The sequence below is a fragment of the Protopterus annectens genome, chromosome 16.part0, assembly GCF_019279795.1.
Source record: "Protopterus annectens isolate FY-2018-M chromosome 16.part0, PAN1.0, whole genome shotgun sequence".
NCBI classification, from domain to species: Eukaryota; Metazoa; Chordata; order Ceratodontiformes; family Protopteridae; genus Protopterus; species Protopterus annectens.
Window position 1 is genome coordinate 124291470 of NC_056750.1, and position 25853 is coordinate 124317322.

The window sequence follows — 25853 nt, forward strand, 5'->3', positions numbered from 1 at the left end:
TTGTAGCCCTATGGCCTGGCCTAAATACATGTTGAGGGAGAAAAGATTTGGTTGTGAAGCAGAAAGTTTAGAAGTTAAGTATGAATATATTTTTCTACAATCTTGGAGATAGGAGAGAGAATAGCAATAGGTCGGAAGTATATCAGTGCAGATGCCACCTTTGTGTAGAGGAGGAAGAAATGCTTTTTTCCAGGTTTTAGGAACGTAGGACTCTTTGATGCATCTGTTAAGAAGTATACTTATGGGGTAGGCAGTAGCACTGGATGCCAGTTGTAGATATTCTGTGGGTAGGTTGTAAGGAGTGTTGGAGCAAGGTTTGAATTTGAGAACTAGTCTTTTTATTATGGGTGTAAAACAGAAATTGGGTGAAGAGTGGGGTACTGGTATCGTGTGAAGAATGGGATGGTGTTGTAGGATTTAAGCCACAGTGAGCTTGGAAAAAATAGCAGTGATGTTTGCTATAATGTTGATGATAAAATATGAATTAAAGATAGTGGCTGTTTCTTGAGATGTTTTGTCAGGATGCAGACATGGTTTGCTCTTAGACCCTAGATTTAGCAGTGATGTAATGGAATTCCAGAATTTTGGGGGATTTCACTTGTGATTGGTCTGACGTTTTTGATATTGCTCTTTTTTGTCTTTGTTGACTATAGTTTTTTTTGCCTAGTTTCAACGTTGTTTAAATTTTAACAGGTCTGGGGGAGGGTTATTTTTTTGCCATTGTTTTCATATTTTGTCCCTGCTGTGAATACCTTGCTTAGTGGGCTTAGTTAGCCAGAGGGCATGGTTAATTTTAATCCTCTTGTGACGAAAGGTGCTAGGCAGTTTAAAGTTTCAAGAAATAGAGTTGAAATATTCAACTGCCTCGTCTAGAGGGAGGATTTTTCGCATGCACCAGTTAATCTTTTTTTTAGTGTCTCTGTGAAGATTGATAGGTTAAAGTTAGTCAGGTTTCTTATTTATGTTGATGTTGATTTTGAAAGGACATGATAAATTAAGTATGCAGGAGTATGGATTAAAAAGGATTCTGTTACAGCAGCTAAAGATATGTGGGAAGAGACTAAACAAAAGAGGACAAAAACCGAGAAACTGAAAGCTCTTGTTTATGGATAAGCATAGCAAGATACAAGTGGTGAAAATGTTTTAATCCCTTTACTTTTTTATACAGGTCATTCATGTTATCAACCAGTGAAGACGTTATGGGCAATAAATAAAGAGTTGAAGGAATTTATTAGGGACAAAAAGTGGATAAGGGTCAAGTGGGATAAGTTGATCCTTCCAGTAGAACAAGATGGTATAGGATTACCTGATTTTGAAGGGATATTTTAGAGCCACACAGTTAAGGCTGATATGTATATAACAAGCAAAAAGCTATAATTCAAAGTGGAAGGGATGATGGTGAAACTGAGAAATTCAAGAAATAATGCAGATCCTTAAGGAGAATAACAGCAGCCATACAGAATATTATATTCGTAAAGTGGCAGAAAATATTCTAAAAACTAGGCCAACAAAAGAATGGAGAAAGGAGATTTTGACAATAGGGATGTCTGTAATTAGGGGTATAGAGAATAGACAAGATGTGGGTGAAATTTATTGGTGAAAACTGGCAAAGGAACCTAGGTTTGGGGAGCAAATAACTAGAGAGGGAATGGTAATAGAATGGAAAGAGGCCAAGAAGACATTTTGACTGTAGGCTAGAGATGGTCTTCCCTACCAAGGATTGAAATCAGAGTATAGCGAAAGAGATAGGGGAATCCTAAGTGAAAGACCTGCTGTGGTGGAATTTTTAGTTGAATGTGGAACAGAAACTGATCTTTTAGAAGGGATCATTTAGTAGGGCATATAAAATATTACACAATAACTACAGGAATCACCCAGATGAGTTTAGAAAAGATTGGGGAGAGAGACTGAATAAGCAATTCAGAAGGAAACAGTGGGAGGACATGTGTATGACTCCCAAATATGCAACAAAGTCTAGAAGATTTAGCATTTTTACTTGATAGCGTATGCATATTTTGTTTCTGTCCCAAGGAGAATGTAACAGTTTGCCTGTTTTTTTTTTCTTTTCTGCAGTTTGCAGTTTTGCCTTTAATAAATTCCAGAAAGAAAAATATTTTTAATTTCTCGTGTCTTTTGTTTATAACAATTGAAGCTCATTTTCAGGTTTGTATTTTAGTTCAGGAAGGCTCTAAATATTGCTCTTGTTTGTTTCTTTGCAGAGCATTGCTGACAGCGATGGGAAGCTTGCGCCATTACCTTCCTGCTTGCGCCGTGCTATGTCAGACAAGTTCAAGCAGTTTGATGAATACCAGTTAGCAAAGTATAATACAAGGAAGCAACGATGCAAGCATTACACTAAGAAACCGAAGACCAATATTGTGGTAAGAAAATGGTTTTATTATTTATTTATTTGTTTAACATTTGTTGACCGGGAAAGTCTGACTACGACAGAGCCTATTTTCAGCGGAGGCCCAGGGAGAAATGCTCCAAACACATATCTTTGGAATGTAGAAGGAAATGAGAGTAACCAAAGGAAACCCACATGAATGGAGGGAGGACATGCAGACTCCACACAGAAGGCACACCAGTGAAGAGTTAAACCTAAGAACCTCTTGCTGTGAGGTGACAGCATTAACCTCTGCACCACTGCAGTGCTCAAAAAATAAATAAAATTAAATAGCTAGATGTCTGGCCAGCATATCAAAGCTTACACCTTCCAGGTGCCGTACATCAGACCTACTGTATGTCCTATGTACAAGGGATAAGGTACATATGTGACATGTTTTACTAGCTGCCCTTGTTTTATTGTGATTCAGCTTATATTAGCCTCTGTGTCATGATTACTTTGAAAGTGTCATGATGAGGTACATCTTTCAGTGCACTGGGTAGGAATAGTCATTTAAGGATGAATGTACTACATGTTACATTTTGTGAGCTGTCAAAAGTCTTTCTCTTCAGATTTCCATTGTGAGTAGACCCTACTCAACTAGGCATGCATTTGATAGATAGGGTCTATATTACATCACCGAACGCTTAAAAAAGTGAACGGTGATTAATCAATCCTATGTAAGCGAAAGCTTACAATGTTGAACTGTCAGAACAGCGATTTTTTTTTTCCAAGGGAAAAAAATTGCTGTTCCAAGAAAAAAGAAAACACTTTAAAACATTACATTAAGTGGGTAGCTTTGCCCCCCCACCCCCTATTTAAATATACCAACTCCGAGACCGCACTACAGTGCCGAAACGGGAAAGAATTTGCTTAAAAGCCACTTCGATATTTTGCCTTTTCAGTCTTTTATGTTTGACCAAGACACATTCGAAAGAATGCGTCTTCGGTCTTGTAATAGGAACCCGATAGATAGAGGGGTAGATGGATTAAAAAAATCTATGCAGTATACTTGGTCAGAAATACTAGAAGAGCAAATGATTTTAACTAAGGAAATGATTTATTTCAGCTGGGATATAGGTTGTGAATTGCTTAGATGTAGCAAGGTCTTGTTAAACTTAACGATACTGGCTTAAAAAAAAAATTACTAGAAAACGGAAATTAAAATTTAAACCAACTGTAACTGAAGTATTGAATATTGTAAGTTATAGAAAAGAACAGGGGGTAGGCTCTCTAGAAAATGTAAGCAGGAAATTGTATAGAAATAAATGGAATTTGTGGAATAATACATGCAGAATAATGTTCAGAATAAGGGAGCTTTAAGGGAAGGCAGGACTTGAACAGTTTTTTTTATAATGTAGTGAATAATTGTTAAAAATGAAAATGTATATGTTTAATGCATGAAGCTAAGAACATGTGTGTACAGTGGTTTGCTTTCTTTTCTGTAATTCCATGGGTGCCCATGCCATTATCTAAATATTGTAAATTTAATAAAGGTGTTTATAAAAAAAAAAAATACACTGTGTGAATACCATGACCACAGTCAGCCTGTGTGAACCCCATAAAAAGGTAACTAGATTTAATAAGTGGGATCACCCTTTCACAAAGACAGAACTTTTGAGTGACTAATCTAATGAAATTTTTTTGGTATCATATCATAATTGATGAGATCAGTTATGCTATGTGTCATAGCTTTGCAGATCAGGCTCGTAAGACCAATGGGTTTATATCAAATGAACAAAACAAACACGGACTAAGCCGGAAAACTATTAAAAACGAAAAAACGACAGTAGCCAGCAAACTGTTAAGGAATCCACACAGCCCAATAAATTTTAGCGCTTTCTTTCACCTTTATTTCAAACGTGAACTTCTTCAGAAAAACGGGAGATCTCCCTTACTCCCGTTTTAAATTAATTAACAGGAAATGATGCAACTGATAATGTTATCAAATGCTTCCATAGTTACCAATGCATTTAAATGAAAATTCAAGTACTATAGTCTTTTCATACTGGTTATCTATACCTTGTTTTAAAAATACATGTTAACTTATTAAAACAATTTAAATACAACTATCTTGTTTTTTTAAAATACATACTTTATAAAATGTTTGGTTTCAGACCTGTGTGTTAGTTGTTGACAAACATCAAGTATACGTGAAAGTCCAACACATAGCAATTCACGCAAAATACTTGATTACAAAAATTCAATGATAAATGACATTTGGGCCTTCTTCCAGGCACAAAAAGAAAAAGTTAAGCAAACCGCCTTTGCAACCCCATCAGGCTATCAGTATGTCTCAGCCACAGGTGAGGTGACTCTGTTGTGGCCATTTGTTGTACTTCAGATCACTCATTTTTTACTCAGAAATCCTCTGGTGTAGTACCTCCAGCCACTGTGCACTGGGGGTTAGTCACCTCCTCTGTGGCTGTAGGGGGCCCCTCAGTGGCAAGGCAGAACTGCTGTTGTTGGCACTGGAAGAGCGAACAGGGAAGGTTTCTGTGTTGTGTCAGGACGCTGTGTCCATCCTTGGGAAAGCTGCTGCTACCATTAGTAACACGGTTGACCCCATTTTTCCTCTCAAAAAGAAACAGAAAACTAAGCATGTGTCTACTCCTCAAATTTCCTTGGACAGGAGTAGTTTACTGGATCTTGCTCAGGGTTTAGTTCAGGCTATTGATCTTTATTGATAAGTGTCCTAAAGAGATTAAAGATTCTGAATTTGAACAGGTAGATGAAGGGACAGATGGTGTTTTCTCATCAGATATCTCAGACTCGGGGGAGAGCTCAGTATATGATTCTCCCTGTGGAAGGTTTCTCTTTCTCTGAGACTATATCTAGAATGTGCCAGTGTTTTCAGTGGGAGAGCACTGAGGTTTCTCAGTCCCTTAGAAAATACTGTTAAGTTGTTTCAGAAGGAATTTCCAGAACACCCATTCCTCCTTTTTTGTCTGCCCTAGTGGATGTGTGTATTACTGCCTGCAGTTTTCCTGATAGCCAGCTGCCCCATAAAAAGGTAGATAGGATGCATAAACATTTTATATATTGTTCCCAAACCTGAGCCAGCAGCTATAGCTTTTGTTTTCCTACTGCTGCTGAGCACTTAGTTATTTCTGATCCTACTGTTTCTGATAAGGATAGGGACATTATTGATAAGTACCGGAAAAAAGATTTATACTTCTGCAACTTTGATTTTCAGAATTTTGAAATGTCAGGTTGATATGTTAGTGTGTTGCCTTTCCCTATCACTGTTGTGGTTGTTTTTACTTTTGTGATATCCTGCCGAGGATAGCCAAATGTCTGGCCTGCATACCAATGCCTTTACAGCTTTCAGGTGTCCTACATCAGACCTATGTCCTACGTAGAAGGCAGTAAGGTACATATGTGACATTTGGACACCTAATCCTCAGACCTTCTGTGATGCCGGTCCAAACTCTCTCTCTCTGAATTCAGTCTGCATACTGTTGACAGAGCTGGTTTATCTACCAAGCTTTCTAAAGATAAGTGCCCTGTTAGGGTTCCTGCCTTTATTTTTCCCCCTTGTAGTTTTTCTTGTCATCCAGGAGGAGAAAATGTGAGTGTGGAGACATTTTCCCCTTAAGGAGAGACGTGTACCTTTTTTGTTTGTGTGGTACTCATGACCATACCCAATGTGATATTTGTCGGGCATTTGTCCCTGTGATACTCTACAGCCGTCTGTCATCCCTGTTTATTTGGAAAACTTATGTCTGAAGCTTTTGACTCAGGGTACCATGATCAAACTCCGCCTGCCCTGATGTTCAGCCGCCACTTAAGAAAAAAGCCAAAAAAGCATGTACTGATCCTGCTGCTGTCCAACCTCCAGCTGATGTCTCCATCAGGTTGGATGAAGAACCTGAGGACTGTCTAGTGCCAATGTCAGTACCCACTGACACAACCCAGTTGGAGGCAGTCACAGTGATGTCTATCCGCACTTCTGCTGAGGCTGTGCATATATCTGGTGCAGATGTAGAGGGGGAGCCATGGCTGATTATGCAGGTATCTGAGGGGCCCAGGGGGATTCCCCAAATATTAGTTGAAGAAAAGGTGCCTGGAACCCTCATTGAACCTCTAACCCTCCTAGGTTTGTTAAAGCAGATGTTCCTTTAAAAAAAAAAAGAAACAAAAAAAAAAAAAACAGATGTTTGGCTTTTGTAGCTAAGAATCTCCATAAAGAGTAGCAGGATTTTACTTATGGGCTTTTCATTGTATTTATGGCCCTGAAACCCCCCTACAAGGTTTGTCTATCTTTGCGTCTGCTCCCAGATCTTCCACTCCTAAAAGGCACTAGTGAGTCTGATTCTTCTGATGTAGAATTAGACTTTGGAGAAGAGTGTCTGTCATACTCTCTCAGATCCACTGTCCTCTCACCTTGGGGTCTAATGAAGACTATTCACTGTCCCTTGATACTCCTTTTGAAGAATTATCCTTTGGGGATATAGTGGGCCGCATGATGGAACTCTTTAAGTGGATTGTTCCTAGGTTTCTGATGCCAAAAAAAAAAAGATACTGTGAACTGTTGCAGTGGACTTGTCCCAACATTCCACAGTCCCTCCTATTTTAGCTGCCCTTTTGTATACTTTTTTCTGCAGCTTCTCAGGCTCCCCTAAGAAGCCAGACAGACTTTATAAAGTCCCTGAAGATCAAAGTATTGTATAAAAGTCCTCATCTGATCCTGCTGTTTCTATGTCCATAGATAAGCCATCCAAATTGTTATCCTCTTCCAAGTATTTACCTTCTGATAAGGACAGCCATGCTATGGAGAGAGTTGTGGGAAAAAGTGTGTACTTAATGGCCTTCAAGGTGATTAATTTATCAGACTCTCATGTCTGGGTATGTCCTGGCTCTTCTCTCCCAACTTGGGGGAGGTGGATTTTGACTGATATGCTTGATTTGGACAGTAAGACTTCTACCCTTTCTATTGAGTTCTAACTGTCAGGTGGCTCACCATTCCATTAATTACAGTTATGATGCTGCTGAAATGGATTTGTAATGAGGCAATACACTTGGTTACACCATCCGGCCTTACCTGAAGACATTAAGGCCAATCTGTTGTATTCCCCCTTAACCAGAATCTCTTTGGCAGTGCTGCTGTAGAATTGTTTTAAACCTTTAAGGATAGCAAATCTTTGTTTTCTCTTGTCCCCAAGTTCCAGAGAAATTATCCATTTGAACCTTTTTTTGTTTATAGGCAGCCTGTACAGCCTGCTAGGAGCCAAAAGGGTTTCTAAGCACATTTTCCCATGCAAGCCCCCTCAGACTTCTAGGGGCCAAATACCTTCTTTTCTTGACAAATCTGCCTCTGTCTGACATCTAGTCTCCCGTTCCCCTTGGCCAGATTCATCTGTCCCTTAGGCAGACTCTTTCTTTTCCTGTTTGATATATTCATTTGTTAAAGTTCATTGTCAGCCATTTCCACGTGTATGTCTCTGAATCCCCATTTGGGTTCTAGTTTTGAAGTCAAATAATTTTTAAAAGGCATCCTTCATATTCACCCTCCAAGAAAGCCTATTCCTCCTCCTCAGGACTTTAATTTTGTTTTTGAGAAATTGACCCAGTCCACTTTTGAGCTTTCAGTTCCTTCTTCCTTCCATTATACTTGGAAGACTGTATTGTAGGTGGCTGTTAATTTGGCCAAGAGGGTCTCTGAGCTTCACCCACTTATGGCGGTCCCCACTTTTTTTTGTTTTTTTACAGGGATTGGGTGTCTCCTCATACTACTCCTCCTTTTATTTCCAAGGTGGTTAATGATTTGTCCCTGAATCAACCCGTTCATCTTCCCTGTTTTTCTTTTGTCCACAAGAATACTTGTGAGAGGGTTTTTCACACCTTCGATATACAAAGAGAGCTCAGATATTACCTTGACAAAGCAAAACATGTTAGGAAATCTGAGCAGCTTTATGTTTCCTTTCATGCCAGGATACTGGGTTTGGCAGTATCTAAGCAAACCATTTCCTTTTGGATTTCTAAGGCCATTTGTTTTTGCTATTCTTTTCATGGCAAACAACTTTCCTCTTGTGTTTGTGTTTGTTCTACCAGGGCAGTGGGCTCTTCTGGTGTTCTTTTCAGGGGTCTGAATTATCAGATCCATCTTGGAAGCTGTTTCTTGGTCTTCTGCTAACACTTTTACAAAACGTTCCTAGTTGGATGTCATTTCGGGTGGGTTTTGCCAGGGCCATCATTCAAAGGGTTTTAGAGGGCTCTTCTGTGCCTTCCTCCACCCATATTTTCAGTAGCTTTTTACTTTCCCAAGAGTAAAGAATTCTGCAACCGTGATAAGGAAGGACGTAATAGTGTTGTAAGATTTTACTACAACATTAGCTGTCCTAGTTCTCATTGCTGAAGTATTCTCTCTCTCCCTCCTGCCCCCCTGTTACTTTCTGTTGCACGCCTTATGACCAATGGGTCATTCATACAACCTTTTCTCCTCCTCCTTCCTTTCCTGAATGTTCATGTTGTTGCTTTTCTGTAGGGTTGCTCTGGCTTTTCTGGTGCACATCAGTTCCGAGGATTAAGCATCCTTGCGTCACATATGTACCTTAAGCCTTGCGTGTAGAACATACGTCTGACGTACAACACCTGTAAGGTGTAAAGGCTTTGGTATGCTGGCCAGATGTTCAGATATCCTTGCCAGGATATCTCATGAGTAAAGAATACTCCACAAGTGAAAGTGGGATATCTACTGTTATGGTAAGATCTTATGCTACTTTGCTTTATGACTAATTGTGAAACTGTGAGGAATGCTTTATCTACAATTTCTTCTGGTCAGAAAGAATCTGCTTTAAATGGTTTAGTTTCTTCTGTTTGTGTTTGTTCTACCAGGGCAGTGGGCTCTTCTGGTGTTCTTTTCAGGGGTCTGAATTATCAGATCCATCTTGGAAGCTGTTTCTTGGTCTTCTGCTAACACTTTTACAAAACGTTCCTAGTTGGATGTCATTTCGGGTGGGTTTTGCCAGGGCCATCATTCATAGGGTTTTAGAGGGCTCTTCTGTGCCTTCCTCCACCCATATTTTCAGTAGCTTTTTACTTTCCCAAACTTATTGTTTACAGTATGTGCATGATCGTGTTGATACTTCTTTCAGGGCTATGGCCACTGGTACTGTTTAAAGAGGTTTGTATGGCTGCATTCTCAGAGCCTCCTAGATGTTAAAAATTAGATTTTAAACTCCCCATTAGATAGAGATGTAGTTTTTGGCCCCTCTGCTGGAGAGATGACAAAGTGTGATGAAAGGGGTAAGCTGATCCAGGGAATATCTACGATTTTTCAGCTATCCTTTTCCAAATTTTCTGAGGAGATCTCCAACTCAAAAAATGTTGGCAAAAAAAAAAAGAATAAACAGTCTCAACAAAATACAGGTAAACAGATGATCTGAAGTAGGGACTTCATTTGTCAGCAACCTGTGGGTCTTGGATCCGATATCGGATCCGAGCCAGCAACTTGTTTCAAGCTAATGGATCCGAGCTCCTAGCTCCTCCCCTCACCCCATAATCCCCTGCCAACCCTCCATGACCCCAGATCTTGTTTGCCGTGCTTGTGGATAGCTGGATTCCATTGAGCTCAATAAGTCAGTTAAGTGTGTTTTTTCTGTCAAATTCTCTTCCTTTTTTTAAGAAAACAAAGTGTGTAAGAGTTAGGTACCCTGTAGTGTTAAAATATTTCTTTTACTTAGTTTTTTACCTCCCTTCGCTGGTCGTTAGTGAGTGTGTGTGTTGTGTTTTGGGGCCTGTGTGTTTGTGTAGCACTACCTTTTTTCTTTTAAGTATGGCTGAGGCCCCAAAAGCCATTTTTTCTAAATGTACCGAGTGTGGCCATAAGCTCTCCCCGGCTGATGGCCACACTTGGTGCGTTCGGTGCCTTGGGGTTGAACACCTCACCTCAGGCTGTACCATTTGTGCAGCGTTCAACCCCAGGGCACTGAAAGAGCGGAGGTCGAAGCTGGTCCTGGTGGGACTTTTGCCCCCGGACTCGGCTCCGGCCTCCGCTGCTCCCGTGGCACTACCACAGGCTGTGGTTGTTGCCACTCCTGCCCCCCTTCCTTCGGCCAGGACTCAAACTCCCGCTAAAGCGCTGGAGGATAGGGAGGCTAGGAGGGAGAAGCATCACAAGCGGCGGGCTGAGGCCTCCTCTTCGGCCCCGCCAGCTAAGTGGGCTTCTCCCTCCACTGCTTCGAGGTCTCCTCCTCCTCGGCTCCGATCCCCTTGTTTCTCCCCAGGGCCCGAGGAGGAGGAGGCCCGATCTCCATCAAGGTCATCAAGGCAGCATTCCAGGCCTGCCTCGGTGGCCTCTTCGAGATCAACATTCAGCATGTCTGATGCAGACTTGGACCGGATGATGCGAAGGTTCATCCAGGCCCAGCTGCAGATGGGAGTGCTCTTGCCTCCCCCCCCCCTTCGGGGAGCTCGACACCTTTTTTCCATCCAATTGCTCCTGCTCTGACCCGCTACCCAGGTTCTGTGCATTCGGAGCCGAGCAGCGTTGGAGCCGGGGGTGGGTCGGCGCCGACAGTTCTTGGTACTTTGGATTCGACCCTGCCCTCGAGCCTGTCGGATCCGACCTCTCGGAGCTGTGGCCCGAGCTTCGGATCCGAGGGATTCATTGTGCCTTCGGCTCCGTCCAGGTCGGAGCACACTGGTCCTTCGGATCCGATGGTCTCTGCGCCGGTTCCGATCCCTTCATCGGATCCGAGTGGGAGCCGACTCTTGGAGCCCACAGAGTGGTTCCCCCTCGGCCTTCGATGTAGTGGAGGGCTCTGTTGAGAGCATCCGGACCCCCGGCCCTTGTCTCGGCTCCACCCTGCACTTCCTCTCTGCTGGGCCAGGCTTCCATCACCCGGCCAAAGGGACAGCCTGCTTCAATGTCCCAGATAGTTCCATTGGAACAGGATGTTGCTGGCGAGGCCTCCTCTGACAGACCCCCCCCCCCCCGAGGAAGTGCCCCGAAAGCATAAGTGCTAGAGGAGGCACGTGGACTCCCCTGAGTCCTTAACTGAGGACACGGACTTGGATGAAGGGGAAGGCTCCCCAAGATCACCCCCTGAGGATGTCTCCTTTGGAGACATCATGGAGATGCTGAGGATCAGAGGTGGGTGGTCTGCCCCCAAGTCTTCCTCCGAGTCCGTGTTTCTGGAGGCATTCGAAGCAGGCCTGTCTACCTCTTGGGTGTCCCCTCCGGCCGACCCCTTGGTGGACCTTATTACCACCAGGGCGTGGAAGGACCTGGACACCGTGGAGCCAATACCCAAACGCCCAGAGAGGATACTAAGCCCCCCCTCAGACCGGTCGCACTGGAGCAAGGGTCCCCCCGTAGATGCCATGTTGACGGCAGCAGCCACGAAGAGGGAACTAGCTCAGGAGAGCCCCTCAGTCCATTCACCGAGCAAGGAGTCCCGCTCGATGGACTGCTTAGGGAAGCGGGTTTTTAGTTCAGCGACCTTCTCGGTAAGGTCTCTGAACTATATGGCACATGTCATCAGGATGCAGCGGGATCTTATCAAAGAATACGCTGCCTCCCCCCCTGAGTCCATGTCGGCGGAGGACGAACAATTGTACTCCACCCGAATGGCCACTCTGAGATCCATTTCGAATACCTCTATGCAGCTTTTGTCCCACGCCACCGAGGGAGCCGCTAGGGCTAGCGGAGCGGGCCTAGTCATGAGACGTCAGGCCTGGCTCCGTCATTGTGACTTTGCAGAGCCCTTTAAAGCGTCTTTTGCGAACACCCCTTTCGATGGTTCTGCCCTGTTTGGCAAAACGGTTCGCAAGACACTTGTCCAGAGTGAGAAGGACGGGAAGATGTTGTCTGCCATCTCGCTTTCTGCGCCCCCAGCGGTCCTTTTCAAAGACCCAAAAGGGTCAGAAGAAGATGTGGTTCCGGAAATCGCAACAGTCCCAACCCGCTCCGGACAACCAGTCCTTCCATGGCAGAGGAGGACAGGGAGGATGCCGCCCAAGGGGCAGAGGGGCTCCGAGAAACTTTGGGTCCAGAGAACCTTTCTCTGACCGGCCCACACAGCAGCCCTGAAGGGTTGCCCGACTGCTCCACTCTGGAGGCAGTCGTGGGAAGCTTCTCGGAGCACCTAGCAGCATGGGAGTCCATCACAACAGACCGCTGGGTGCTTCAAATTATATCCAGAGGGTACAAAATACCATTACTTCATGTCCCCAAATTCAAGAACCTCCCCGATGTACCACCCAATCAGAGGGAGGCTGCAGCCGCAGAAATTCAGCAGCTGCTAAGAAAAAGAGCCATCCAGCCCGTCCCCCAAGACCAGCTCGGATTAGGGTTCTACTCCAGGTTCTTTTGGGTGCCAAAAAAGATGGGGGATTTGAGACAGATTTTAGACCTGTCCCGCTTGAACCTGTCAGTAACCAAGGAAAAATTCCGAATGGTCACTCTTCAATTTATTCTTCCCTTCTAAGGGAGAACGATTGGATGTGCTCTATAGACCTCAAGGATGCGTACTACCACATTCTAATGGACAGACAATCCAGGAGGTTCCTCCGCTTCCAGCTGGGAGCCAGTCACTACCAGTTCAGGGTCCTTCCCTTTGGCCTCACCACAGCCCCCAGGGTGTTCACCAAGGTATTAGCAGTGATTGCAGCCCACCTGAGACTCTAGGGAATACACGTCTTTCCGTACCTGGACGACTGCCTCCTGACTGCCCCAACAAGGCATCTACTTTGCTCAGCCAGAGATTTCTTTCTCCGCCTAGCCCCACAATTAGGCATCACCATCAATGCTGACAAATCATTTCTGGCCCCGACACAAGCCATAGAATTCATAGGAGCCAGAATAGACACCAGAGAGCTATGAGCCTTTCTAACGTCCGAACGACTTCGGAATTTGCAACCCCATGTGCGGGCTATCCTCCAATCAGAGACCCCACCAGCGGAATTGGTCCTGAGGGCACTAGTCTCCATGGCGGCAGCGATAACGCTCCTTCCATGCGCCCATCTGAACATGCGGGTACTGCAATGGACACTTCTAGTACAATGGTCTTTCCTGTCTTTCCCTCTTCATCACCCCATTGCTATTAGCAAGGCTTGCAGGAGGGCTCTATTATGGTGGCTCCATGCTCCGGACCTCCATACCGGCCGACCCTTCTGCACCTCTCCCCCTCTCGCCACGGTGACCACGGACGCCTCCCGACTTGGGTGGGGGGGCATTATTCAGCCAGGACGGTCCAAGGCACGTGGAACGATACAGAGACCTCCCTGCATATCAACATTCTGGAGATGAGAGCGGTGCTGTACGCGTTGCAAGCACTTCAGAATCTCCTCCCCATAGGAACGATTGCAATTCAGTCGGACAACATGTCGGTTGTCTGGTACATCAACAAACAGGGGGGAACCAGGTCTTACCCTCTATGCTGCGAAGCCATGAGAGTGTGGGAATGGGCGACCTCCACTAACCGCTTTCTGATTGCAATGCACATTCCGGGGCTGACCAACATCCTAGCGGACAAACTCAGTCGCACCCTTCTTACCCCGTACGAGTGGTCTCTCAACCCACTGGTAGCGAAGCAGATATTCGCAACCCTGCTGCGATCTTTTTGCCTCTCCCACACCAAATGCGGCAATTTCTTCGCTCTGATTCCCCCTCCAGGGGAAACTCCAAGAGATGCTCTGATGCATGCTTGGCCACCCGGTCTAATTTATGCCTATCCTCCTCTACCCCTGATGCTGCAACTCTTACAGAAAGCCTCGCGGTTAGGGAGCAGGATAATCCTCATTGCCCCATTCTGGCCTCGGCAAATTTGGTTCCTTTACCTGTGGTCTCACCTAGTGAATCCCCCTTGGATTCCGGATCCCAGTCCGGATCTAATTTCCCATCCATCGGACTTACCGACCCCAAATCTGGACAATCTGAAGCTGACAGCTTGGTTGCTCCAGTTCCACTCCTAATTAGGACTCCTGGTATCTCTTCACCAGTCAAAGCCATCCTTGTGGCAGCGCATAAGCCCTCCACCAGGAAAGTGTACCGCAGTAAATGGAAACATTTCTCCATCTGGGCGGAGCATCATAATCTAGATCCCATTACGGCTCCTCTTCCATCCGTATTAGACTTCCTAACCAAACTTTTTCAGGAAGGCGCTAGTTGCTCAACTGTCAAAGTGCAATTGTCTGCCATCTCCCATTACCATGTGGGACATGACACAGGGCCCTTGATGTCGGCCAAGTTGTGTAAAATCTTTCTCAAGGGCACTTTTTTGCTTAGACCCCCTATAAAAGAAGCCGTACCACCTTGGGATCTTTCACTAGTTCTTCAAGCCTTGATTACTCCACCTTTTGAACCTGCTGCTTCAGTAGATCTCAAATTCTTGTCCTGGAAAACAGCATTCCTTGTAGCCATTACTTCTGCGAAAAGAGTTTCGGAGCTTCAAGCTCTTTCTGTGAAGCCTCCTTATTTGATCTTTCATCCGGACAGAGTGTACCTCAGGATCAATCCCTCTTTCCTGCCCAAAATAGCATCAGAAACCAATATAAATCAATCCATAAATTTACCGGTTTTCTTCCGTAAATATCAGAATAAAGGAGAGTACAAATTGCACTCATTAGATGTTCATAGGCAGCTATGTTTTTATACTCATAGAACAGCTGGTCATAGACAATCCGACCAGCTGTTCGTTTCCTTTGCCAAATTTAATTTGGGGAAAGCAATATCAAAAGTATTTCTATCACGCTGGATTTCACAATGTATCCTATTAGCGTACCAAGCCTCTGGGAGACCCGCACCTGAAGGAGTTCACACACATTCCACTCATTCCATCTCTACTTCTGCAGCCTTCAAATCTAGAGTTCCATTGGATGATATTTGTTCGGCAGCCACTTGGGCCTCATCTCATACCTTTATTAACCACTACAAACTGGACGTGATTTCTAGAGGGAGAGCATCCTTTGGCTCTGTAGTGCTCCGCAATATCCTTCCATGATGGCCACCCAGGATTCAGGTAGCTGGGGACTCTGTCCCACAGGTTGCTGACAAATGAAGTCCCTACTTCAGATTAAGAAGTTATGTACTCACCATAATGTTCCATCTGAGTAGGTAGCTTCATTTGTCTGCAACCATCCCCCCCTCCTTCCCCCTGGCCTTCAGCGGATCTATGTTAGTTGGAATACCCTTTTTGGGTACACATTGAGGGGCAAACTCGATCTGAGGTCATGGAGGGTTGGCAGGGGATTATGGGTGAGGGGAGGAGCTAGGTGCTCGGATCCATTAGCTTGAAACAAGTTGCTGGCTCGGATCCGATATCGGATCCTAGACCCACAGGTTGCAGACAAATGAAGCTACCTACTGAGATGGAACATTATGGTGAGTACATAACTTCTTATTTAAGAAGAGGACTTTCAATATGGTTGCACATTGAGTAACAGCTTAATTTCAACTCTCACAGTGTGAAAAACTCAGGAGAGAGAGAGAGAGACAGTGAACTCATTTTTGGGTTACATTTCAGTAACTGTCTTAAGTGCACTGCCTAGATGCCAGCAAAAAAGAAATTCAGAGAATATGAAAGAAAATCAACCACAAAAAGGTAAGGAAAAATACTGACTGGGAAGTATTCCCTACCTGTTCAGCAAAAAGCAGTGCAAGCCGCAGCTTTGTTGCAAGACATGACTTCTAGTAATATAGAGGAAAAGATAAGACAAATGTACTCAGAGCTGTTTAAAATAAATGAAACACAGAGAAGTACATCAACTCAGATAACAAAAGGCTGGATAAAATTGAAGAAGTTTAAACAGATATTCAGATAAGTTGATAAAACTGCAAAAATCAGAGGTTGAAATAAAAAAATGCTAGTTAAATGAGAGACTGCTCAAGAAGAGTCTGAGTCTGAGGAAGTCTACTATTGTGGAGATGAAAAGCGGTTTACCGCAATAAACCGGTGTTTATATAAGTGTTGTGGTTCCAGGGGTCATTTTTGGAAACTTGTGAAACATAACAGAAGAAGAAAACGTGGAAATATTGGACTTTGTTAAACTTGTAGCAGTCAGGACTCTAAAGCACATGTCCTACTTCATGTCATTTGGAGGAACACTTAGTAGATGGGAAGAGGAAGGAAATAATTAACTTTAAGTAAAACAAATTTTTATTCATAACAGTAATATTGACATAACGCATGTTATCTGAATGATATAAAGTAAAGTTTTCTCAGTTATTTTCAAGTGTAATTGGGATGCTAAAGTAAACGGATGTTCCTGTTTTTTCCTTATTTTTCTTTCTCCTTGTTCAGTTTTAAGAACTTTAGGCACTGCAATGTAAAATAAAAACAAAGAAAGTCTGTTCAGAAAAGGTATGGTACAAGAAAAAGTGATGTGCTCTTTCTCATTCTTGCATAGGGGAGTGACTGTATTAAGGCTGTTGTCTGATTTTAGTAACACATTTTATGAGAAAGCAAATAAAAAAAGAACATTGAACATAATATAGCTTTCCTGTAGCAAACAAACACACAGTTGTAGAAGCAACTCTGTATCTGGCTATCATGCCTCCATGGAGACAATCTGAGAAAGAGCAAGAAAAACAGAATACTTCTTTCTTTTAATGACTTTCTTTCAGTAGCTGGGAGATGTTTTCTGAAAGCATTCAATTGTTTTCTCATTCTGGGAAAGTAATAAAGATAAGACAAAACCTGACAGCACTTAGTAGAAGCATAGCCTGTGCCATATGTCTTAGCATGGATAACCTTCCTTTTAGGTTAACCCAGGTCTATAAGTGTGGCTGTCAGTTGGGGAGAATTGTTCCTCTTAGGAAGGTAAAACTTCAGTATTTGAAGATGTACATAGTTTTTTGTGTTAATATTACATTAATACATTTTTGTGGTGTATTGTGGTGAGTGTAATTTTGGTTTGAGGGCTTTCAGTAAAACAAAAAGGCTCAAATGGACATGACAAGAAACAACTATATAAAAGTTCAACCTGAGAAACAGTGTGTGCATTTAACACAAAAGCTGGAACTAGATACTTAAAAGAGCTGTTATAAATAAAAGGTGGAAGTGATAACTTTTTAACATAATGACCCTTTTGATATCTTTAAATTTTAATGGTCTCAGAGATATACAAAAAAGAGAGTGCAAATTGTTATGCTACAAGAGACACATTTGGAAAGAACTGAGAATATGAATTTGATAAAGGTTTTCAGGATGGTTAATCAGCGGAATATCTGAGACAAAGGAAAATAGGAGTATTTATATTAATTGCAAGAGGAGCTCCAATAGTGATAGAAGAGGATAAAAAAATACAATAATGGTAGATGTAGATTTGTAGTATTAGGGGCCTACTGGCAAAGGAGGAGATTACACTGGCATGTATTTGTATTCCACCTAAAACTGCTATTAAGAAAATTCTGTAAGAAATAATCAGTTTTCAGAAGGAATATTACTTATAGGTGGGGACTGGAATTTGATTTGCAGCACGGAAGATATGTCTGGAGGGCTCGGAAGGCAACATATAACAAAGTAGGGTATATTTTTGAAAAAATTTATGAAAGGATTTGGCATGGAAGATATGAATTCAGTAGTGGAAGTTCAGAGTGAATTTACATACTATTCCCCAAGATACAAAAACTGGACTAGGCTAGAGAGAACTTGCATTTCATAGGAACATGTGCATTTAATTGAAAGTTTTGATATGCATCCAATAACTATTTCAAATCATGCACCAATAATAACTAAAGTAAAAACACAGGGTAATTAAATAAAAATGAGATGCTGGGGCTTTCCCACCTATCTGTTGAAAAGATAGGAATTTAAGGAACAGGTAGTAGAAACTATTCTGGAGTTATTAGTGAAGGCAGAAATTTCTTTTGGAAATATAGCTAGGGAGTGGGATAAAATTAAAGTGGAGTTTAAAAATACAGTGGAAATAAGAGAGAGAGAGAGATGGTTAAGAGGCAACACTGATTATTCAGAGGGACTGACAAATGTTATAGAACAAGAGGGATCTCACAGAACAAGAGGAACAATTGCAAAGTTCTAAGCAGAAAATAAAGGATTACCTTGATAATATGTATGAGTTTAGAAAGATTGCTGTTAAGATACTGTTTTTTTGAAAATAATACCAGAGCACAAAAACTTTTAGTGCAGTGACTCAGGCAACAGAAAGTAGAAAGGGTTGACACCAGGTGTAGGGAGCGTATAAAAAGGAAGATAAGAGATCCTGGAGAAGTACTAGAAATAATTTGGAAATTTTATGAAAGTCTGTATAAAGCAGAGAAATATGGAGATCAAGAAAAGGTACAGATAGAAGTGCTTATGGAAGAATTAAATATGCCAATGTTCGAGGTAGATGAGGCTCAATTACTAATAGGATAGGAGGAGGTGAGATAAAAATAGTGAAGTATAACCAATCAATAGGAAAGTCCCCAAGAATAGCTGGTATTCATGTGGAAGTTTGGAAGCTAGGAGGGAAAACTGATAAAGATCTGGAATATTTTAACAGTATTTTAAGAGGAGGAGATGTATCAACATCCTCTTATAGTGGTAGCTGTAATACCTAAAGAGGGTAAAGAGCCATCAGATCCAGCTTCATTACAGGCTTGTTTAGTCCTAAACCATGATTATAAAGTGTTTGTCTATAATGGCCAAAAGAATGGCAAAGGTGATGCCAAAATCAATAGACATGGATCAGTGTGGTTTTGTGGAGGTGAGGCAAACATTTGACAACATTAACAGAACATTGATGATCCAGAAGGAAGCTGAGTGTAAGAAAATACCACTGCTGTTGGTGGGTCTTGATGCAGAGAAAGCATTTCACAGAGTACGCTTGGAGTTTATGAGGAGGGCATGGAAGCATTTGTATTCCCTAATAAAATTATAAGGTTGATTAGGATGATATATGAGGGATTGGAGATGAAAATTAAAGTGAGTGGGTTCCTCTTTGATAACTTTGGCTTGAGAAGAGGAGCCAGGCAGGGGTGTCCTGTTTCCTCTTTATTATTTGCACTATATTTAGAACCACTGGCAAAGAAAATAAGAGACTTGGAAATTCAAGGATATAATTGGTACGGTAGTCAAGAAAAGCCGACTGTGTTTACAGGTGATATTATTTTATACCTGATAAAGGCAGAAAAGAACATGTCAGTGTTGTGGAACATTTTGAGGCAGTTTCAAATCTTTTCGGGATACAAAATTAATGAAGCTAAAACAAAGGTGGTAGCTTTAAATTATGTACACACACCTTTCTTCAGCAATATACATATTTAAGGGGACATAATAATGAATTACTTAGGAGTCTGGATTAAAAGGGATTGTGGTGTGGCAGCTACAGATATATGTGAAGAGACTAAACAAAAGATAATATAAAAACTGAGAAATTGGCAGCTCTGTTATACAGACATGGTTAACAAGATAAAAGCAGCTAAAATGTCTTTAGTCTTATACACAGGTCAGACATATTCTTATCAACCAGAGGAGTAGTTGTGAATAGCAATTAGTAAAGAGCTGAAGGATTTTGTCTGGGAGGGGAAGATGGCAAGAGTCAAGTGGGATAAGCTGATTCTTCCAATTGAACAAGGCGGTTTGGGATTACCCAATCTGAAAGAGTATATAAGAGCTACACAGTTAAAGTTCTTATACATAGCACAAGCATAAGCCTGTAATTCAAAGTGGAAAGGGATAAAGGGGGAAGCTCAAGAAACAAGGAAAGACTGGGATTTTGGATGCAGATCCTTATAACAGTAACCATGCAGAATATCATATTCATAAAGTAGAAGGTATTCTAAGAACTAAAGCAACACGAGAATGGAGAGAGGAGAGTCTGCTGATAGGGATGACTGCAGTTTAGGGATACAGACATTAGGCAGAGGAGGCTGGAACATATTGGAGAAAACTGGCAAAATAACCAAGGTATTGGGAGCAATAATTCGAGAGGGAAAGGTAGTAAAATGGGAAGAGGCCAATAATTTGTTTGGACTGCAGGATAGAGATTGCCGTTCCTGTCAAGGATTGATGTCACAGTATAGACAAAGAGAAAGAAATAGGAGGATCCGAAGTGAAAGGCCAGCACTGGTAGAGTTTTTAGTAGAATCTAGAACAGAAGCTGATGTTAAAGGAGTAATTAGAGCATACAGAATATTGCATGATAACTATAAGAATCAATCAGAAGAGGTTAGAAAGGACTGGGAACAGAGATTGGATAAGCAATTCGCAAAGAAACAATGGGATATATATATGTGTATATATATGTGTGTATATATATATATATATATATATATATATATATATATATATATATATATATATATATATATATATATATATATAAAATGTCTCTTGACATGTTTCTTGAGGCAGACAGCAAATGTTGGATTTGTGATGGGGAAGATATTTTCTGGGAATGTAATGAGTTGGCAGTCTTTAAAATTCCCTGCAGGCGGCTCTGTCAGAGATATTGGGTGAACAAACTGGTGTAACTAAGGAAATTCTTTTTTGAGCTATGATAAAGAATTGGAATTGCCTAGACATAATAAGGCCTTGCTGAGTCTAATTATTGTGGCTGCCAAAAAAGCAGTTACTAGAAAATGGCAATCAAAGTCTAAACCAACTTTACTAGAAGTAGTGACTATAGTAACAGAGGTAAAACAATGGGAACTGGGATCTTTAGAAGAGGGTAGGAGCAAATTACATAGGTAAAAATGGGAATTGTGGAAACAATACATGGAGAAAGCAGAACAAGATTTAAAAGAAGGCAGGGTTTGAATGAGCTATGTAATGTCTGACTGACAATGTCTGGATAGATCATACGTGGTGTATAATACTTGCAACTATTATGTCAATATGGTTTGCTTTCATTTATATGAATGTATGTTTGCGTCTATAATGCATGATAATTTAATAAAGATGTTTCTTGTTTAAAAAAAAAAGATGTTTAAGAAGAAATGGCAGGGAGTTCCAAGAGGAAGCCTCAAACTTCCCCAAAACCAAGTAAGGTCCAATAAATCTGAATGGCCATTCAAGTGACCTTGTTACAACCGTGGCTCCTTTTTCTGTTTGTCACCAGATAGTTGGACAAATAGGTTCTGAAGATCATTCATCAAGGTTACAGATGGAAGTGGGAGGACACTCCTTTCCAGGGGTCTTACCTCCTCCTCCTCCAGGTCAGACTCTCTTGTTTCCACTGGTTCTTCCTCACATTCAGTTCCAAGAAGTGATAGAATCGGTTCCTTCTTCCCAGGTGGGGAAGGGTTTTTATTCAAGGATGTTCTTAGTGTATAGGCAATAAAATGCTTGGAGACCAGTTCTGCATCTTTCTTTCCTAAACCTGTTTGTGTTAGTGCCTAAATTCAAAATGATGTCACTTTACAACCTGTTACCTCTTCTTCCTCTTTCAAGTTTCCTGGTAACACTGGACTAAAAGATACTTATCATCATGTCCCTATTCACCCAGACTTCAGACATTTCTTAATGTTTTGTCTGTCTGGATCATATTATTAGTTCTCTGCCTTACCCTTTACACTATCCACTGCACCAAGAGTGTCCACAAAGTGTATGGCTGCAGTTATAGCTCATTGCAGGCTACAGGGTATCCACATTTGTCCATATTTAGATGACTTCTTATCTTTGCAGATTCATTTTCAAAGTGTTAGGAATCTCTTGGGTTGAGAGATCTTTTACACAAGCCAGGATTCCAAGAGAATGTTCTTGACTCCTTCACACAAGACTGTATTCCTGGGATGTCAACTAGACACCTAAGTTCAAACAGATTTTCTTCCACAATTAAAAATAAATCTTTATTTAGACCTAGTTCTAAGGTTTTCCACTCAAACTTTGCTCAGTGCTAGGGAATACTTCAGGATTATGACTCTCATGATATCCCTGGCATGACTCCACATGAGAAAGATACTGTAGTAATTGAAGTCTCTTTGGATGCAGCACCATCACTTTTTGTCTTTTCAAATCCCAGTGCTGGGGGTTTCTCAGAAGAGAAAGTATTTGGAAGAGGCAACATATATGCTTAAATCCAGGTCTCTCCGCCTCCCTCCCTGTTGCAACACAGTCCATCACTACAGATGCCTGGGACTTTGCTTGGGAAGCAATTTCAGGAGGGATAAAAGTACAGGGTGTGTTGGATACCATAGATGCAAGCACACAAATATCACAAAGAGTTGCTTGCACTGATCAAGGCAGTCAACTCCCTGAATCATCTTTGATCCCCAGGATCAGTTCATATTATTACAAACAGTACCACAGTCATGTGGTACATCAAAAATGAGGGAAAAACAGGTCATACTCCATTTGCAGACTAGTTATGCTAGCTTGGGGTGTAGCTTCACAGCGCACTCTTACTTTACAGACAGCCTGCATTCTATCAGTGCAAAAATATGTGACAAGCGAAACTGAGCAGGTCCAGGACAGACTATCTCAAATGGAAGCTAGATTGGGGGGGGGGCTTCCAAGATTTGATCAAGTAGATCTCTTTGCCTTCCCTCTGAACAATCAACTGGCAAGATTCTGCTGCAGGACTCCGTAGAAGAAGGCCTGGAAGACAGATTACTTTTCCTTTCCTTTCCTTGGACAGGTATCTTCCTATATACTTTTCCACTAATATCTAGGATACTTATGAAGATTCAGAAGGAATCCCCCAGTCTCATTGTGGTGACTTTCTTCTGGATCAAGCAGCCGTGTTTCTCCATTCTTTTGGAAATGTCCAGGGGCAATTATCACAAGCTTCCTCACAGACTGGATCTACTCACACAAGAACAGGTGTGTTTGATGCATCCTGACATCAGTCAACTTCATTTAACTGCCAGGATGATAGGGTCTTAATTCCTTTTAGGCACCTGTTTGGTGAGGACATGTAGAGGGTACTAATAAATGCAAGAAAGCCTGCTAACAGAAAATCATGTATTAGCATATGAAAAATGTTTTCTAGCTGGTGCCAGCAACATGACCAGCACCCATTCAGGGCTAGTTGTTCTCTGATTTTACAATGTTTGTGAGTTTTATCCTATGGCCTTTCTTATTCCATTATCAAGGTTCATTTATCATCTATTTCAGCATGCTTGCCAATGGATCCTCCTCTTTCAGTGCAGTATCATGTTAAAAGCTTTTCGAAACGGGATTTGCACAAGAGGCCTCCAAGTAAATTTGTGGTTAGAGAAGCTAACACTTGCTCCATTTGAACCAACTAACCTGGGTAGCTTGAGTCTCTTAACATGAAAAACAGTTTTAATTATTGCTCTGACCTCTATAAGAAGGATACCTGAATTGAAAGCTCTTATGGTGAGTCAACCCTATCTCATTTGCCACAGGAACAAGGTTTCTTTGAGAACTATTCCTTCTTTCATGACTAAAGTGTTATCCAAGTTTACTTTAAGCCAAATTATCAATTTCTGTGTTTTCTTTCCTGAATATAAGAAGTGGGGAGAAAGAATGCTGTATACCTTGGATGTCGACAGACAACTCTGGTACTATGTTGACAGAACTAAATCTTTCAGATCTTTGTATCAGTTTGTTCATTTCTTGTGAAAGTAAAAAGAAGGGGCAACCTGGGTCAAAATCAGACCATTTCCAAGTGGTTGTCTAAGGCTGTTACCTTTAGTTATACTCAACATAGCAAAACTATTCCAGGCAAAGTCAAGGCCTCACTCTACAAGGGCTTTGGCTTCATCCATGGCTTTTTGGAAGAGGTTGTTTTTTTTTTTAGAAGTATTCTAGAAGTTGCTATTTGGTCCTCTTTACATGCTTTTCCAAAGCAGTATAAGCTTGATTCCTTCTCTACATGTCAGGCTGTGCTAGGAGCATTCTTCAGGGTCTTGTGAACTCTTCTTCTCTCACCTCCGAAATGTAGTAAGTTAAGGTAATTTACCTATATAGCTAAGGCTACTCCAGCAGTAATCGATATGATGAACATAGTACAGTTGTGTAAATAAACTTACCATAATAGTAGATGTTCGAATAATCACTGGTGCAGTAGCTGCTCCCTCCCTCCATCTCCTTTGTTTTCTAGTGTGTTTTTTATGAAAAGGCCTGAACATTTATTTTTTGTTGTTTGTAACATTGACCTTTCAGGGCTCAGCCACCCCTTTCTGTTAGCCGAAAAGCTCTGAAGGGCTTTTTACCCTACCTTGTCTTTTAGTCATCTCAACTTGAATTGCCTGATAATTTGGGTGTGTGGAAGGTGCCCTGAAGCTTTGGATGCTGGCCAGCTGTTATATCCTTTGCAAGATGCAACCTATATAAGTAAAACTACTGCAGCAGTGATCATTCGAACTTCTACTGTTATGGTAAGTTTTATTTACACAACTATACTTTCCCTGGTAATGTTATTATACCACCCTTGGTACAAGGAATTGTGGATCTGCTGTAAAATTTAAAACATTTTTTTTTTCTTATTACAAAGTTTATTTATGTAGGGTGAACTACCAGGGTGGTTTGATTTTGAATTTCCCATTGTGTTTTGCTCTGCTTTCAACTGGTAATTGTGTGCATTCCTTTAAGTGATCATACAATGTCTTTGTGAAGTTGACTGCTGTGTCAGCATCTGAGTGGGTACCGCTGTAAGCAAATTTTGAAATTTTGTCTTATAATTGTATGAGGTTTGCCTGTTTGAAGTCCTTAAATTAAAATATGTTGGTTTCAGGAGCTTTGGAGATTTTGAAGGCAAATGTCACAAATTAGGGTCTGACTTAACTGGGGGGGGGGGGAGATATCAGGCAAATAGTACATAGAGGCTCTAATTGTGAGGACAAGATCTAAAATGTTGTGTTCTGGTGGGTTTATTAACTGTTTGTTTAGGGGAATGTTTGTTTATTATTAAGTCCAAGAACTTGTGGGCATAATCTTTGTTGGAGGCTTAGGTGTTCCAGTTAACTGTGGGGTTGTTAAAGTCATCCATGATAATACTTTTGGGAATCTAGCATGATCATCTGTGGATGTGGAGGATGTCCTGTACCCAGTTACAAGTTTTTGGTTTGCTTTATTTGTTGGGCTAGTACAGTTGTGAAAAATCTTATGATAACAGTAGATGTCCTTGCCTTCCCCACTGCCAGTATTCATTACAAATGGGATTCCCTGCCATGAAGCCCACCGTTCAGCCAGTTTACGAAAGTCTGCCATTGCTTTAAGGTGCGCTGAATTGTCACCTGCACCCTCCTTGCGTAGCATAGGACATAAAGGTGACGTTCAGGTGTACCATCCTCAGAACTAATTGCCCTAGTAGGAACAGCAGTTCAAGGAAAACCAAGGAATACCTGCACATCCAGGAAGGATAAAAGAGTAGGGGGACAGAGGGAGGGAGTGAATACTGCAGTGGTGAAGGTAAGGACATCTACTGTTGTAGTAAGATTTTACACAACTGTACTATGTCCTTACATTCACTGCTGCAGTATTCATTACAAATGGGAACATGCCAAAGCTGAAGAAGAAACTTGGGAGGAAGAAGCAGCAGCACAACCATCAAAAAAGCCATGAAGAATGGCATCGGCAAAACCATCCCTAGCTCTGGAGATACCATACAA

The 25853-nt window shown here is 41.8% G+C and overlaps 1 protein-coding gene across 1 annotated transcript in view; it reads left to right on the top strand.

Annotated features, from left to right (window-relative positions):
* Nucleotides 1-25853, top strand: part of TEP1 (telomerase associated protein 1) — a 2704809-nt gene that overhangs the window by 284762 nt on the left and 2394194 nt on the right. Inside the window, exon 3 of the mRNA XM_044058078.1 lies at nt 2220-2381. Coding sequence (XP_043914013.1) covers nt 2220-2381 — 162 coding nt within the window. The remainder of the gene's footprint in view (nt 1-2219; nt 2382-25853) is intronic.